Source organism: Trichomonas vaginalis, chromosome VI (assembly GCF_026262505.1).
Source record: "Trichomonas vaginalis G3 chromosome VI, whole genome shotgun sequence".
In the NCBI taxonomy this organism is placed as follows: domain Eukaryota; phylum Parabasalia; order Trichomonadida; family Trichomonadidae; genus Trichomonas; species Trichomonas vaginalis.
In genome coordinates this window covers 1,653,745-1,670,313 of record NC_067208.1, presented here as the reverse complement: position 1 = coordinate 1,670,313, position 16,569 = coordinate 1,653,745, and the positions used below count along the sequence as shown (strand labels likewise).

The 16,569-nt window shown below is 34.3% G+C and overlaps 11 protein-coding genes and 4 pseudogenes across 15 annotated transcripts, besides 3 other annotated features; 5 read left to right on the top strand and 10 right to left on the bottom strand.

The window, feature by feature from the left end:
- Positions 1-8,003: part of a mobile genetic element that runs on past the window's edge.
- On the top strand, positions 614-1,289 carry TVAGG3_0787260 (annotated as a pseudogene). Its single transcript has one exon. A coding segment is annotated over exon 1 (676 nt).
- On the top strand, positions 1,319-1,767 carry TVAGG3_0787250 (uncharacterized protein; the record flags this gene model as incomplete). The annotated part of the gene is made up of 1 exon (XM_051246650.1): positions 1,319-1,767. A coding segment is annotated over one exon (449 nt), but the record flags the coding sequence as incomplete, so codon positions are not given.
- Positions 2,702-3,010, top strand: TVAGG3_0787240 (protein of unknown function, DUF4108 family; the record flags this gene model as incomplete). The annotated part of the gene is made up of 1 exon (XM_051246649.1): positions 2,702-3,010. A coding segment is annotated over one exon (309 nt), but the record flags the coding sequence as incomplete, so codon positions are not given.
- Positions 3,155-3,485, bottom strand: TVAGG3_0787230 (uncharacterized protein; the record flags this gene model as incomplete). The annotated part of the gene is made up of 1 exon (XM_051246648.1): positions 3,155-3,485. A coding segment is annotated over one exon (331 nt), but the record flags the coding sequence as incomplete, so codon positions are not given.
- On the top strand, positions 3,522-3,779 carry TVAGG3_0787220 (P-loop containing nucleoside triphosphate hydrolases family; the record flags this gene model as incomplete). The annotated part of the gene is made up of 1 exon (XM_051246647.1): positions 3,522-3,779. A coding segment is annotated over one exon (258 nt), but the record flags the coding sequence as incomplete, so codon positions are not given.
- Positions 4,432-5,231, bottom strand: TVAGG3_0787210 (KilA, N-terminal/APSES-type HTH, DNA-binding family; the record flags this gene model as incomplete). Its single annotated transcript, XM_051246646.1, has 1 exon — positions 4,432-5,231. A coding segment is annotated over one exon (800 nt), but the record flags the coding sequence as incomplete, so codon positions are not given.
- Positions 6,603-6,777: a mobile genetic element.
- TVAGG3_0787190 lies at positions 7,063-8,003 on the bottom strand (annotated as a pseudogene). Its single transcript has one exon. A coding segment is annotated over exon 1 (941 nt).
- Positions 8,004-8,631: 628 nt separating this feature from the next.
- On the bottom strand, positions 8,632-8,970 carry TVAGG3_0787170 (uncharacterized protein; the record flags this gene model as incomplete). Its single annotated transcript, XM_051246645.1, has 1 exon — positions 8,632-8,970. The coding sequence occupies one exon, from the start codon at positions 8,968-8,970 to the stop codon at positions 8,632-8,634; it is 339 nt and encodes a 112-aa protein (XP_051082120.1).
- A 374-nt stretch (positions 8,971-9,344) lies between these two features.
- Positions 9,345-15,868: a mobile genetic element.
- Positions 9,383-10,243, bottom strand: TVAGG3_0787160 (uncharacterized protein; the record flags this gene model as incomplete). The annotated part of the gene is made up of 1 exon (XM_051246644.1): positions 9,383-10,243. One exon carries the CDS (start codon positions 10,241-10,243, stop codon positions 9,383-9,385), a length of 861 nt encoding a protein of 286 aa, XP_051082119.1.
- TVAGG3_0787150 (DNA/RNA polymerases family) lies at positions 10,638-11,510 on the bottom strand (the record flags this gene model as incomplete). The annotated part of the gene is made up of 1 exon (XM_051246643.1): positions 10,638-11,510. A coding segment is annotated over one exon (873 nt), but the record flags the coding sequence as incomplete, so codon positions are not given.
- TVAGG3_0787140 (uncharacterized protein) lies at positions 12,578-13,160 on the bottom strand (the record flags this gene model as incomplete). The annotated part of the gene is made up of 1 exon (XM_051246642.1): positions 12,578-13,160. A coding segment is annotated over one exon (583 nt), but the record flags the coding sequence as incomplete, so codon positions are not given.
- Positions 13,180-13,332, bottom strand: TVAGG3_0787130 (uncharacterized protein; the record flags this gene model as incomplete). The annotated part of the gene is made up of 1 exon (XM_051246641.1): positions 13,180-13,332. The coding sequence occupies one exon, from the start codon at positions 13,330-13,332 to the stop codon at positions 13,180-13,182; it is 153 nt and encodes a 50-aa protein (XP_051082116.1).
- On the bottom strand, positions 13,352-13,753 carry TVAGG3_0787120 (uncharacterized protein; the record flags this gene model as incomplete). The annotated part of the gene is made up of 1 exon (XM_051246640.1): positions 13,352-13,753. The coding sequence occupies one exon, from the start codon at positions 13,751-13,753 to the stop codon at positions 13,352-13,354; it is 402 nt and encodes a 133-aa protein (XP_051082115.1).
- Positions 13,768-14,609, top strand: TVAGG3_0787110 (annotated as a pseudogene). Its single transcript has one exon. A coding segment is annotated over exon 1 (842 nt).
- TVAGG3_0787100 lies at positions 14,725-15,281 on the bottom strand (annotated as a pseudogene). The gene has a single exon. A coding segment is annotated over exon 1 (557 nt).
- Positions 15,869-16,569: the final 701 nt, after the last annotated feature.

Here is a 16,569-nt window from a genome sequence, read left to right as displayed (position 1 = left end):
CCTGTAAAAGTGAACTCATATGTCATTGCACCTCATGAAGTCTTGAAAGAACTATTGAAACTTTTGACAGAGGCAGACGATATAAACATCAAAGAAATAGAACCCGACATTAGTTGCTGTGGTGTTTCATATAATGTCATTGACAAGATATACGTTATGAAAGGTGTGAAACGTTGAACTTAAAGTATAGTTTCCCAGACGTCATAAAAATATTTGACGACCACAACATTTCATTAAAATTTATTTGCTAAGTAAAAATGTCAAAACTTCTTGAAAGATGTTTGAAGAAAAATAATATAGACTTATTTCATGTAAAGGACTTACACACTTTTGAACGATATGAAAGACCCTGTTTTGTTTGTTCGTGTAGACAAAGGAAAGTTCTATGTCTTTACAAAATATTTGAACTTCTTAGACAGAGAACTTCAAGAAACGCCATGTGAAAGTTTAGATGAAGTTCTTCTCCACTTTCAGAAAAACTTTTAAATATATATAAATGGCAGAAGATATAATGGTTTATACTATTACGACTAAAAACCCTGAGTCATATAATTCTATAACAACAAACTTACAAAGTCCTCAAGGACGATATTGTAAACTAACCTTAAACACAATGACGACTAAAGCCTGTTTTGCTCTTTTGACACCAGAAGACTTTATTGTTGTGAATGGTAAAAATACTCCTTTGAAGATACTTACTCAGATATACCACCAACAGGTTTGTTGACTTATTTAATACTTTAAGTACGGGTGTAACATGTGCTGCAACTAGAGCAGGTTTCATTATGTTTGGATGTCCGACTGAGTTTACTATAAACAATATGAGCTATAATACAAAACTTATATCTGGTTTTTACTACCAACAGTTTCCTATAACAGGAAAAGGTGTCATACAAGGTTTGTCTGTTCCGTTGACTTTAAGTACACCTATTTATATATTGTTTCAAACTTAGGTTCAAAGTGTTTTCGAATGTCGACAGAAACTATTATGACCAAAAGATACTTATGCGTATAAACAATACTTTCTCTGCTGGTTTGCCTATTGTTCATTCGAATGCAGAATTTTCAACCTTAGTGAACTCAAACACTTTGGCAAGTATAACGTTGACATTAGTTGACGCAAACTTTGTTCCTGTAAAACTTTTATGTCCTATGTATTGTCAATGACGGCAGAAAGTTTCGAATTGGAAGATGCAACTGGTGAAAGTATTGTATTACAAGAACAACTTCAACAACAAATAGCTCAAGAACAACAAATGCAACAAATGGAACAACAAAGTCAAGAATAAAAAAATAATATTTTTTTATTCTTATAAAAATGTACAGAATAGATGTTTCAGATTTTTATGACTTCCAAGCATTCAGAAATATGTGTCCATTTAGAGACTATAACAAAGCAGTCGAGAATTTGAAACGTTTAGTCATTTATGTCGACTCTGCCCCAGAATGTTATGTTATGAAAGAATGGGATGTAGTCTTTAACAAACCTAAAGCGACAATAGTTTCAGAACAAGAATGTAGACAGAAACTTAAGAAAATAAAAGTTGTACAAGTTGGAATGAAGATGTTAGATGCTTGGGATATCTTATTGTCAAAACTTGAAGATTTTTCAGTTCGTGGTATAAAGTTTTATACACCTTCTCCAAACTTCTATTCTATCTTCACTGGATATAAATATGAACAAGTAGAATGGAAAGAAAATATTATAGAAGCTTGGTTAGACCATGTCAAAGAAATTATATGCAATGGAAACGAAAAGGTTTATGATATATCTTATGTTGGTTTGCAAACATCTTACAACATCCAAGTGCTAAAAATGAAACTGCTCTCATTATAATTGGAAAACAAGGAACAGGTAAGAACACATTCTTTACAGATATCTTATGCAAACTATTAGAAGGTTATTCGAACCCTAATATGACAAACTTAGAAAACATCTGCGGTAAATTTAACTCTTCAATAGAGAATATGAAACTTATAGTATGTAACGAACTTCAAAGTATAGATACAACAAAAGTTTTGAACTCAGATGCTTTGAAGAGTCTTATAAACAGACAAAGTTGGAGTTGTTGAAAGAAAGTATAAAGACCAAAGAGTTTGTGAAAATGTTGCAAACTTCATTATGGTTTCAAACAATGCTGTTCCGATGAAGTTAGAAAGTTCTGACAGAAGATATGTAGTTGTCAGAACGTCAGATTCTCATATGCAAGATACAGAATATTTGACGACTTAGCAGAAACTTTGACATCTGACTTTTACAACCACTTGTTCTCATATTTTATGACATTAGATATTTCAAAGTTCAATCCAAGACAAATTCCACATACCGAAGAGAGACAAACATTGTTAGAAGCAAACAAGAGTGTATATGAACTGTTCATAGATGAAACTGACTTTGAGTGTTTAGATGAAAGGTCATTGTACGATTCGTATAAACAATATTGTCAAGAATATGGTTATATGACAGCGTCTAAACGAACATTCTTGGCAAATGTCAAAAGTCTTTTAGACGTACAGAAAGGTGTATATACAAAGAAAAATTTTTATGAGTAAATTTTAAAAAAAATATTTTTTTTATCCGATAGAAAAGATGGCAAAATTCATCTCAGTAAACAAGTACATGTCAGGACTTAAAGAAGAACTAGACCCATTCACATATTTGAATGTTTACTTCTACCATTTTGAAAAGTCTTCATTCAGCAAAGTTTGGAACATCGAACCAGTTAAGTTTGCTATTGTGACTAAAAATGGTGCGAAATTTGAAGACTTAGACATAGAAGGTTTGTTAGCAGTCAAAGAAAGTTTTGACAGAAGGTTTTCAAACCTTAAAGAAGGCAAAGCATACAAACTTGTTATACCTTATGAACCAAAGAAGACAGACGACTATGAATATTATGAGTCTAAGATAGTTGAAGTTCAAGGTAAATTGGGTAAAAAGATTTTAGAGTCTAAGCCAGTGTTTGCTCCTAAAGAGGAAGAGAACATTGACATTGACCCAGAAATGTTCTAAAAATAAAATTTTATTTTTACATGTCAAATTTCTTTTTCTCTGGAACTGGTTCAGGTTCTTTCTTCTTTCTTCTACTTTTTTCTTTCTTTTCTTTCTTTTCTCTCTTCTTCTTTTCTGGTGGAGTTATGTCAAATTTGGCGCAACCATATTTATGTAAAAGTTCTTTGTCCTTTAATAGCTCATCTATTCTGTTTTCTATTTCATCTTCAAGAACAGCGCATGTGTCTTCTTTGCATTCTAAGAACTTTTGTTGGACTTCATCTTTCCAATCGGCGTCATCTCTGTCAACAAGTCTGTCATTGACAAATTTTAAGACTTCTCTGCCTAATGTTTTATGGTTCTTGTCATATTCCCAGAAACAGAACTTTAGAACAAATTCACCTTTCTTGTTTACACTATGTAAGATTTTATGGTCGACAGATGTTTTGCTGTCAAAAAGCTTGTCTCGAATATAGATAGCGAAATCGCTAGACATTTTCTAAAAGATAAAAATTTTAATTTTTCTAAAAATATGTTAGAAAAAAAGTTTGCTGACATTGACAAAAAATTTGAGAATGTTTTAAACAAGAACAAGAGGAAGTTAGAAAATGCTCAGATAAAACCTATACATGACAAGTTCTTATTTGCTCAGAATGGTATAACAGGTCTAATTGCACCACCTGGGTCGGGTAAGACTTTCACTTATCTTAAAATGGCTGCACAACAACAAGAACTAGATGAGAAGAACCCATTCTATGAGTTAGTTGTTATTTGTAGTACTTCTGGTCAATTTGACCAAACCGTCAATTCGTTCAAAAATATTATAAAGAAGTCTAAGTTAGTATGTATAAAGGATACTGAGTTGTTAGATTGGATAAAGAAGTACCAAAGAAGAGTTTTGAAGTATAATGCTATAAATGAGTATATAAATTCTAAGTTTAAAGACCCAAATGAGGAAATGCAGAGAATATTAGAGAAGAAACACTTCAGAAACAAACAGAAAGAGATAGAATACATTTCGAAGAAATTGCAATCTTACGATTGGAAGACCTACCCTCATAGATGTCTTCTTATCTTAGATGACTTTGCTTCTCATCCTTTGTTAAAGAACAGAGAACAAGATATGTGTCGAATTCTTAAGAAGCTCAGACACTTTAACATCTCAGTCGTAATATGTGTACAGACAGCAAAGAGTTTAAGTAAGGATGTTAAAAGAATACTTACTGACATTATACTTTTCCCCGGATTGTCCGAAGACGATTTCATGGAACTTATGAAAGAGTCCATGGCAGGTAAGTTTGACAGACATGAACTATGGGAGAAGTACAAAGTCATACAAGACCCTCATACTTCTTTCAGAATTCATATCTACGCAAACAAAGTTCAAATTGTAAAAAGTCAATAAAAATAAAGAGTTCATTTACTCTGCTTGTTTGAAGTTGTCAAAATACTCTGTTATTTTTTCCTTTAACAATGGCAAATCTTCTTTGAAGGTAAGAATTGTACAACCTTTAATATCATAGTGTGTTTGAGGTAACGTATCTTGAACTATTTGTTTCACATCTTCATTTGGGGTCATTGAAATCGGTAAGTTTTCGCGATAGAACCAATTTCTGTCAGATTTGTAAATCTTAGCAAGGTCGTAAAAGCTTTTGTTGTTTCTTCTGACTAAATGCAACATAACCATATCTCTGTCTTCTTCATTTTCCATCTCTTCAGTATAAATCATATACTTATAGTTCTTTTCCTTTCCTTTTGGTACCGAACGTGGTATTCTTTTCTGAATGCTTTTGTCTTTTGCTTCAATGACTTCATCTTTTGCATGAAGTTTCTTTTCCATCTCTTCACGTTCTTGTCTATGAATTTCGTCAAGAAGTCTGTAAATATACCAAGCATAACGAGGCGAAGCCCACATTGCAACAGCATTTACAAGAAGTCTATGTACATACCAACCTCTCAAACCATTTGGCAAATTTTTACGATTTTCATGAGTTTTAGGCGACCCCGAAAAAAGTCGGTCTCGCTGTGCTTCGCTCAAAAGTTCTTGTGTGCTTTGGTTTTTGAACCAATCGTCTGTATGTTTGGTATCTGGAGCAAAACATGCTGTCAAAATACTTTGCATTTGGTACATATCGTCTTTGACTGAACGAATGAGACGGAGTTGTTTGTTAAACTGTATGTACTCGTATTCTTCATTTATGGCTTCATGAACTATAACTGTTGTGTTCTCGGTTGTTGACATATCTGTCTTTACATACAAAATAAAAAAATAAATAAAAATAAAACTAACTTTATTTTTTCTGTCTTAAGGAAACTCACTGTTTTCATAGAGTTTTGGCGACCCAGAAAAAAAAAACGGTCTCGCTGTTCTTCACTGTTTTCATAGAGTTTTGGCGACTAAGGTTTCTTACCTACTCGCTGTTCTTCACTGTTTTCATGTGTTTTATGCAAGGCCGATAAAAGTCGGTCTAGAGAAATTTCACTGTTTTCATGAGTTTTAGGCGACCCCGAAGGAAGTCGGTCTCGCTGTTCTTCACTGTTTTCATAGAGTTTTGGCGACTAAGGTTTTCCGAGGGAAGCAATCTTATGCCATTTTACTCAGATTTTTGTGCTGAATTCAGCAAAAATATATTTTAGGGTAGAAGGTTAGATCTAACCTGTTTTCTAACCTGTTTTTTTCACAAGCGTTTTACATGGTAAACGTTATTTTTTGACGAAGTGAAGGTTGACACTTCGTCAAAAAAATCCCTGAAATCATATCTTACATACAAAAAAATACAAAAAAATGACACTTTTTCATTAGATAACTGTTATTTTTTGACGAAGTGAAGAGTAACACTTCGTCAAAAAAATCCCTGAAATCATATCTTTTATACAAAAAAATACAAAAAAATGACACTAACTTTATTTTCTGACTTTCACAAAAAAACCAAAATAAAACGCTTTACATGTATTTTTCAGCAACTTCGTCAAATAATTTTATAGCTTTATCTATCTCATCTACTTCAAACGTTTCTTTACCTTTTATGGGAGCACCATATATTTTCTCAAACTTTTCAAGTAGTTCTGTTTCTGCAGCTCTCATATCATTAACAAACACAACCTTGACTATATTGACTGTAGAGTCATATCTTAGAGTTATATTATATGTTCTTCCTATCTTATATCTTTTTGTATTGAAGTCCTTCGGTTTCTGAACGATGTAAAGTAAGCCTTCACTGCAACGTTCCGTATCGAATGAACCATATGTTATGAAGTTATATCCAACAACTGGGTCTAACCATAACAAAACTATTGGTATAAGACTTTTGTCTATAAGATATGCTGCAGTTCCATAGAATCTTACCGATATCATAAGCTCAGGATTTCTTGTCAAAATTTTCTGAGTAGAAGCAATTTTAACCCAGTCCTTCGGTCTCTTTCCAAATGGAGATAAAATGTCTGACAAAGAATATTTGTTGTATTTCTTTGAGTATCTTACGTTTAAATCACCAATTCTAACCACTTTGGTGTCATTGTCTATCTTTCCAACTGTTTCAAACTCAATGTTTGACATATATGTTCTTACATACAAGATAAAAAAATAAATAAAAATAAAACTAACTTTATTTTTTCTATCTTAAGGAAATTCATGATTTTCATAGAGTTTTAGGCGACTAAGTTTTTTTCCCTACTCGCTGTTCTTCATGATTTTCATGTGTTTTAGGCTAGACCGATAAAATCCGGTCTAGAGAAATTTCACGATTTTCATACGGAATCTCTTCTCTCGGTTTTTCCGAGGGAAGCAATCTTATGCCATTTTACTCAGAATTTTGTTGCTGAATTCAGCAAAAATAATGTTTAGGGTAGAAGGTTAGATCTAACCTCCTTTCTACCCTCTTTTCTACCCCAGTTATTTTATAAGCGTTTTACATGGTAAACGTTATTTTTGGAATTTTGTGAAAACTCAACGGTTTGACACATGCCCTAAAAATTATTTTACTCAGAATTTTGTTGCTGAATTCAGCAAAAATAATGTTTAGGGTAGAAGGTTAGATCTAACCTCTTTTCTACCCTCTTTCTCCCCAGTTATTTTATAAGCGTTTTACATGGTAAACGTTATGAATTCGTGAGACTTTAAACAGTTTTGTAGCTTCTATTTCTTCTTTTAGTACATCGAATGTTTTAACTATGCCGAAAGTCTCTTTATACTTCTTCTTGACGTCAGATAGAAGGAAATCTTCTGCTGTTGGATAGTTTTTGTTCAGAAATTCTAACATGTCCATTTTATCTTCTGCTGGTTTTCTGCTTCTTTCTTTAAGTCTGCATAGTCGTTTCTCATACGTTCTATCTCTTTGACGGAGTAGTTATATCTCCTCATTGCTGCTTTACATTTAGAACATTGCGGGTTCATTTTTGCGTTATATTCTGAAACCTTACCAGCTAAAACAACTAAAGCGTCAATTGCTCTCTTCATCTCAAACATAGCGGGTCTTATTTGTTCATTCCATACCTTACCTCTTCTATCTTTATCTCTTATCTGCCATACACATTTTGCAACTAACGAAACAAAGTTGTCGTAGGTCTTAAATTCTTCAGATTTATATATGTCAGAGATGTTCTTATATACCATGTCGCAATCTTTGTCCATAACCTTATGGTTGCAATGAAATCCTAGAAACTCATAGTTTACCTTTCGTATGAACTTCTTTATTTCTACTGAGTCAGTTGGTTTCACTTCTATTTCATCGAATTCAGGAATAGTGAGTTTTTGTTGTTGGATTTCAGGCAATTTGGGTAAATGGTCAATAATGTCCTGCATTTCATAAAGATACTGTTCATTTGTTTCATCTTTCGCACTACAGTCTAAATTACTTGTTAAAAGTTCTTGCTTTATCTTCTGGATTTCTGTTTCAAAAGTATATGAAGAAGGAATGAAGCTTTTCATTTCTACTAACATAGATGTTGGATTCATGACTAAAGAGTTTGGTGCTGTAGTTGTTTGAATTGTTGTTGTGCCGATTGTTGAAATCATGTCTTTACATACAAAATAAAAAAATAAAAAAAAATAAAACTAACTTTATTTTTTATTTCGGGAAAATTCATGAAAATTCAAGAGGGTAGAAAAGAGGTTAGAAAAGAGGTTAGATCTAACCTTCTACCCTAAATTATATTTTTGGGTCCTTTACACTCATTACGAAGAAGTCTTGACAAAACATTTACGAAGAAGTCATGAAAATTCAAGAGGGTAGAAATGAGGTTAGAAAACAGGTTAGATCTAACCATCTACCCTAAACATTATTTTTGGGTCCTTTACACTCATTACGATGAAGTCTTGACAAAACATTTACGATGAAGTCATGAAAATTCAAGAGGGTAGAAAAGAGGGTAGAAAACAGGTTAGATCTAACCATCTACCCTAAATTATATTTTTGGTGTAAATTTCATGATTTTCGAGAGTTTTAGACCATGTTAGAAAACAGGTTAGAAAACAGGTTAGATCTAACCATCTACCCTAAATTATATTTTTGGGTCCTTTACACTCATTACGATGAAGTCTTGACAAAACATTTACGAAGAAGTCTTGACAAAACATTTACGAAGAAGTCATGAAAATTCAAGAGGTTAGAAAAGAGGGTAGAAGACAGGTTAGATCTAACCATCTACCCTAAATTATATTTTTGGTCCGGGAACAACTTTCTCTCAATTGGAGCTGGGGCATACTCTTTGCGTAAACGGTTCAGACCTTCTTCGAACTCTTGGTCTCTCTTCGATTTGGATTGAGATTGGAATTGCTGGGGTGGAGCTTGCTGGAACATCCAAGGGTTGGGGAAGTAAGGCATAGGCAGAGGAGGGTAGTTCGGGAAGCCTTGTGGTGGGTAGTAACCTTGAGGTGGAAATTGGTAGAAATTCGGAGGTACTTGCTGGAACTGAGGTGCAGGGGCTGGTGCTTTAGGTTCCTCTGGTTTGGGAATGGACTCGGTTGGTGGTACGTCGGACATTGTTCTGAAACAGTACAAATATTGTTCTGAAACAGTACAAATATTGTTCTGAAGCAGTACAAATATTGTTCTGAAACAGTACAAATATTGTTCTGAAACAGTACAAATATTGTTCTGAAACAGTACAAATATTGTTCTGAAACAGTACAAATATTGTTCTGAAACAGAAAATTTTTCTCACAAATTGAGAGCTTTTACGGGAAATTTGTTCTGAAAAAGTACAAGTATTGTTCTGAAAAAGTACAAGTATTGTTCTGAAACAGTACAAGTATTGTTCTGAAAAAGTACAAGTATTGTTCTGAAACAGTACAAGTATTGTTCTGAAAAAGTACAAATATTGTTCTGAAGCAGTACAAATATTGTTCTGAAGCAGTACGTGTTAGATCTAACCTTCTACCCTAAACATTATTTTTCAATACTTTTTCAGCACTTTTCCGTAGTTATATATGAAAGACAATTCGAGATAAAAGTCATAGTACAATGGAATAATATGTTGCACACCATTTGTTGTGAACCAAACTTGAAAGTCAGAGAAACTGTTACTAGGTGGTTCGTAGAATTTAGAAGCAAAGTCATAAAAGTCCTTACCAATACATAGAAAACTATTGTTGCTTGAACTGAAACTTGCATGACACATAACATTTTGAGGGTCAAACACGTTTCTATAAACTGTCAAATCTGCTGGTGGAAGTATAAATTTAAATGGACCATCTGGTGGTAATGGTTCGTTCTGGTTTAGTAACCGAAGAAATTGTGCCCAAGAACGTTTGTCTACTTCCCAAAATAAAAACTCTGTATCTCTTGGAGGGTTAATTTCAATCTTTTGAAATGAAACGGTGGAGTTCATCTTGTCATATTCTATTTTCAGATAGTATGTTCCATTTAGTAAAGAGTCGTATTTTTCTTGAAATTCCCAATAATATTTGTTCATTTGAGTTTGAAAGTCATTTAGAGTTTTCTCAAGACTTTCGTCTGAACGAACTGTAAAGATTCTCATTTCGGCAAATTTGTCTATTAGACCATCAGAACCTTTATACTGCCCATGAAAATATACTGCGAACATAAATGCGTTAGTTCTATTTGAAAACAAAACTCTTCTAAATCCTATTGCCTTTGCATCTGAAGGACTTTGAAGCCAACGAATTGGATAGTCAAACCTGTATGTTCGGGATGAAATTTCTTCATCTGATATTGTCCTACCAGCATTTGTAAAGATATAGTCTAACGGTTTTGTATCTGCTACTTTTGTTCTTTGTTTTTCAACCTGAAGCATTTAATATATGTAAAAATATATTGTTTTAAAATTGTATGCCATTTCATATTTCTCATCTAACAAACAAGTTTCCCAACGGTCTTCTCCAACAAACTCAGCGTACATTTCAAATAAAATTTTAAAAATGTCACTTTTTTAAAATAAATTTTTACTTCATGCAATGTTTTATTTCTGTGCCGTCTTCAAGTATACCCCAATATTTCCTTTTCGATATTACATGAACTTCGGAAAATACCTTATCTAGCTTAAAACAGCCCATCTTCTCACCGACTAAACCCATTTCAATGAGTTTGTTGTACCCTTCTTCGTTCGTCATGAGTGCGTCAATGTTCTCATAGTAAACCACAACTTTCGATTTGACTTCGGAGAAGAATTTGTTGTAGTTGTCAAGGACTGCTTTTGCGAACTGAGGGTAAGACCAATGTTCGACAATAGGTTTTAATGTGGTTACTAAGCCACTTTGACCTTGAGTGAATTCGTACTTCAAAACAAAAGGAGAAAACCTTTCAACAAAGTTGTCGACCTTCTCATAATGTTTACTCTTCATCTCTTGAGGTTTCTTAATGGAATATCCCCATGTCGAATTCATAAGCAATTTGAGTGTCATTGCAAGTTTGGGGTTTGAAGCTTTCCTAATATCATACAGTTGTTGTATGACTTTTCCAACTGTATAGTTCCTTCCCGGGAACTCACCATCTTCGTTTGGAATTCCAGTCGGAATATATTGGACAAACCTCATGTATGCAGCGTTAAGGTCGACATAGTATATCTTTTCGTTTGAGTCGAACTTGTCGCAACCAATTGGTCCAGTTTGTGGAAATTCAAGTGAGTCTCTTATCTTCTGAGAAACTTCTCCTGTTATCTCATAAACATCGTCGAAGCAACCTGTTTCATATAAAACCTTCTGACCTAACTCAGATGCTCTCCAATACAATTTGACGTCAATTGGATGTCTCAATGGAAGTTTGTTTATAGCATCTTGAAGTTCTTGCAACCTCATTGGAAGTTCTTCTGGTTCAGGTTGGTATCCGAACAATCCAACTCCTTGTGGAATTGTGTACTTCTTTTGTACTAGAACTTTGTCTGGAACAACTTTTGGTCTTGCTAACAGTGAAAAGTTTGTTTCGTCTTTTGGTACAAAAGTTTCTGTCAGCTTGTCATCTGGAATTGGTTCCAACAAACCTTTCTCGAAAAGAATGTTTACAGCTCTGACAATGTTGCACTTGCCTTTTCCGAACAATGGGTTTGTAAGACTTTCGTTCAACATGAAGTGGTTGTGGACAATTACAATCTTCAACCATGGTAAATTGAACTCAACAACATAGTCGTCATGTGAAGAACCTTTAGCTGTAGGTATGCTGACTCGGATATTGACATTTGCCAACGGTGCAATTTTTGCCAATTGACCTCTGAGAATGTACCTTGTCTTCACACATGACTCAAGATACTTCATCTTCTCTTCTGTAACAAGACCAGAGTTCCTGAGACATGTAAGAATGCAAGGTTCATTGACAATTGTTTCAATTGAATTGTAAATTCCATACCTTGTCAAGTCAATGTCAGACTTATTTATGAACGGGAAGTATCCAGCATGTTGTCTGACTGCTTGAGGGTTAGGTTGGTACCATTCGAACTTGACACTTGCAATTCCTTCAATTGCATTCAAAATGTCTGAGTCGGAGTCAACCATTTGTTCTCTCTTTGTAGTCTTGAAAGCGTCAAGAAGTTTTGCAGCTGTTTGTTCATTGCCATTTGCATAGTAAATGTGACCATCCAAATCTGTTATGGTCAATCTGAGATTGTGTCCTTTCTTATTTCCGTCTTGAATTGCAGCAAGTACTCCCATGAAGCCTTCTTTGTTCTTTCCTTCGTCAAAGTTTACTGTAAAGGTTCGACCAGATGTAATTGACTTCTAACTTCACGGTACTTCTCATATGCATATCTTGTTCTTTCCATGGGAGCATGACCATCCTCTGCACTACCTTTTTTCCTTCTCAAAGGATGCAATTGTTCGTCATGTTTCCAGTAGAATCTGGCAAAGCCGTCGTGTCCTTCAACTTGAGGTTCACTAACATCGAAAGGCATGTTCATAAGACGTTCTTCTTCTAACCTCTCTAGTCTGTTTGGATAATTTGCACGTGCTGTTTCCAAATCCATTTCGTAGCGAAGACCAGCCAGTTTGTCATAGACTTTTATGGGTCTTCCTTTCTTATATTTAAACTTCTTCGAAACTCTCCAACCATATCTTTGCAACTCTGCTTTTATTCTAGCAGATTTTCTATCCATTCTATATGGGGGCATTTTTATAAAAATAAAAAAAATATTTTTTTTTCTTTACTTTACATAACCGCCTGCTGCCATAAGTCTTTGACCAACCCATACCAGCTAATGAAGGTTGACTTGGTTTAGTTTGGAAACTAAACTTTGGTTTTGGTTTATCTTCAGTTTTTGGTTTTTCTTCTTCTATCGGTTTTTCGTCACTTTTCGGTTCCTCTGACTTTACTTCACCTGCAGGAACAGTTGTGTCGTCAACATCTTCATAAATATCATATGCCATTTGTTTTTGTTTTCCTTTCAACTTTTTGTGTTTGTTGTAAAGTTTAGAATATTTCGACTCTAAGTCAATGAGATGTTCTATAATGAACTGTTGGTCAGTGAAGTAAACTTTTCCATCTGTTGTCTCGAAAGCTCCTTCAGACTTCAATATTTTATTTGTGAGAGTCTGTTTCTTTTTTGAGATACTTGCCGTTCCATTTCTATGAAAAGTGACTTTGTAGTTAGGGTTTGTATTTCCAGACCTGGCACTTTCTATTATTGAATTTTTCTCTTCATCTGTAAGTTCTTTGACAGGTTTTGACAATGGTTCTGAACTTTTTGTTTGTGGTGTCAAATCTACCGTTTCAACTTCTTCGGTCATTTCATCTCAGTAAAAAATTTTAGTTTGGTTTGTTTTCAACTGGTTGTTTAGGTTTTTTAAGTCGGTCTAAAACTTCCTGAGGTATAGGAAGAACTTGACAAACACGTTGTGTAACTGCTGGAAGCCGACAAATCCATCTTGAACCCATTTGTCTCAATGCTGTATTGTTCATTTCATCTCAGTAAAAAACTTTACATTCCCCACGTTTGAGGCGGTTGAGGTTGGTTATTGTTTACCCACTGTTGTGCATGGTTATATCCTCTGTTAAAGAATCTTTCACCTTGGTCCATATAGTGTCCTGCTTGGTTATAGTAGTCCTTTGCTTTGTTATAATAGTTTCCTGCTTGTCTTCCTACATTGTCCATCCATCCTTGAACTTTTCCTCTTGTTTCAGGATTTGGAATAAGATTTGTTGCATCTCGTGCTACATCCCAACCTTTCTGTACAGTTTGTATAATAGGTTGTGCTTTCTCTTTAAGTATACCTAATGTACTCAAAATCTTCCTTCCAACTCCAAATACACCTCTGGCTATTGTTCCCACTGCGGGCAAAAATCTGGATGCAACTCCTGCTAATGCGCCAAATAAACCCATTTCTTATAGGAAAAATGACGAATCCGAACAAGGACCCCTATGTTTCTAAAGCGACAAAGAAAGCACTCATGATAAAAATCTTTAGTTCAACACCAAATGCTTGGTTTATGGATATCTTGGAAAACATTCCGAGAGTTAGAACAGATGGACCACCATACTGGCTAATATTTGTTGGTCAAAACACAAGATACTGTGAAGCCATACCATTATGGTCCAAAAATATTTTAGATGTGAAAACTGCTTTGACAATATTCGTTGACAAATACCATCCAACAAAACTGACATCTGACTGTGAAAGTTCTTTCAAATCAGATGATGTAAAAAACTATCTGCGTTCAAAAAATGTAAACCAATATTTCATTGTCGACCAAAACCATTCTGCTCTTGGTGTCATTGACGGTTGTATAAAAATGTTAAGAGACTTAAACCAACCACAAGGTGGTGAAGCAAATGAAATGTCATATGACGACAAATATAGACACTTCTCCATGGCAAAGATGAGACAAGTTTTAAATATTTACAATAGCCGTAAACAAAAAGGTTTGGGAAACCACTCCCCCGAAGAAATGAAAAACAACCCTGACTTAGAGAAAGACTATATTTTAATAATTTAGTCAAAAGAGACAAACAAGAAAGAATGCCGGGCTTCAAACTTCAGAAAGGTGACAAAGTAAAAATAGAAATACCTAAACGCGACCCATATGGAAAATACTATTGACTATGACAACAATGGGAACCCGACAGGTACTCACATTCGTGTTCGTAAAAATAGAAGAAAGTATACAAGAGAATATTATGAAGTTTTAGGCAAACATGGCAAAATGTACACACTGCAAGCAGAAGATAAAACTACTATTGTCAGACCTCGTTTCAAACTTTGTCAAAGTTCAAGGTGGTATACTTTCAAAGACAAGTTCCTAACAAATATAAGACAACTCCTGACGAATATGCTAAAGAAGTTGAAAATGCGACTAAGCATTTCTATACCATGCGTAAACTGTCATTAAGGTGGCATGTATTCTTTACTTTGTCCCGTTGTTTGCGTATATCCTGTAACGTGATGTGTATGGATTCCTCCTACATCAGTGTTATTCCAGTAACAATTTATAGCAAACTTAACGTCCTCTTTAACATCATATCCTTTACCTTTTGTCATTCCTGACCAATCCCAAAATCTATGACTATGCCAACCTGCTTGAGATGTACTTAAATCTATGTAGTGACTGTGTGCAGGTAAATTTTCACCTGAAATCGTTTTACTTCCACCTGTTTCCTTTGAAGAGTTTTGCACAAAAAAAAACCTGTCGACTATTTGAGTCCAAGTTCCAAAACCAAGTACTACTTCTGGTCTGGTAGAGTTCATTGACGTATAAATAGAGCCTATAGGATATAATGTTTGAAGTATTTCTGTCTTTAATGTTTGAAGCTCTTTTTTGTCTGCTTTCTTGTCATATAAATCTTGAGCAGTGAATTTAATATTATGTTCATCCTTCATGACATAAACATCTTTACATCTAATGTTTCTCATCGTCGTTATGTCGTCATCCGATGTTAAACCTTGTGGAAAGTTAGGAGGTTTACAATATAATGCATCCCCACCAGTTTCTTCAACCGTTCCTTCAATACTTTCTATAGCAACAGTTGTAAAACTTGTATGTGTATGTTCTTGTCTGCTTTCTTTTCAAGGCTAACGTTTAAGTCTGTTATTTCAGATATAGAATGTGTATGTCCAACGGCACTTTTACTGTTTAAGGTTTCTTGTAAGTCTGTTATTTCAGATATAGAATGTGTATGAGTCTTTTTAGAATATTCGTTTTCAGCTCTTGTCACTTCACTTGACATTTTATTGTCAACATATGTTTTGTCTGCTAGTTCAGGATGAGTATGTTCTTTTGTTGCATAAGCATTGTTAGCTCTTTCTTCTTCTTTTGCTATTGCATCGTCTACATATTCTTTGTCAGCTTTGTTGTCAACATCTGCTTTCAAAAGAAGTTCATTTATAGGTTTCTCGTTTAAAGTTCCTTTTGTTGGATTTATACAGACAGTATGGTTCTTATTGTCTTGAAACAGAAACTCATCTGTCATTGGGTTTAATGTCAGTTTTAAGTTTCCTTCTTTCAATGACTCAGATATCTTAGAATAGTTTGAAAAGTTTGTTGTGTTCTTATTTAGAGCTTGCATAATGAGTTGTCGGTTGTGTTGTATTCTCTCTCATGGAAGCAATATCTTTCGACATTTTTATTCTAGATAAAATATGCTTCCAATAGAAAAAGAAAATTCTAGAGTTGCTACAACTAAACCATTAGATGAACTTTTTACTAATGTCGGTCAAAAGTTTGAGACAGAGACCGTAAAGCATGAAGGCTATCGTTTTGACTACCCATTAAGATGGTTAAGAGACCATCCGTCACAAAAGCTATTGGCTTTCGTAGAATGAAGTTCATTTCAGAAGCCATACATGGTTTCCCATTTACGGTCGGTTTTGAAGTTCGATACTATAACAAAGAAAACGTATGTATGAGAAATTTGAACAGGGAAAACTTTTACAAGTTAGTTTGCTTGTAAACTTAGAAACAACTCTTCAAGCTTTTCAAGAAAAAATAAACGACATCTATCTCGAATATGCAAACCAGTATAACATTGACGAAGGAGAATACCATCTCGATATTATTTATGACAGGAAAAATGCAACTGTTAAAATCAATAAAATAGAAGACCTTGGAGAAAACGTTTATATTTCTACAAAATATAACAACTTGGCATGGTATAGATTTATGAGGATGTTAAATCAGCCTGCAGCATATCCAGTACACCCA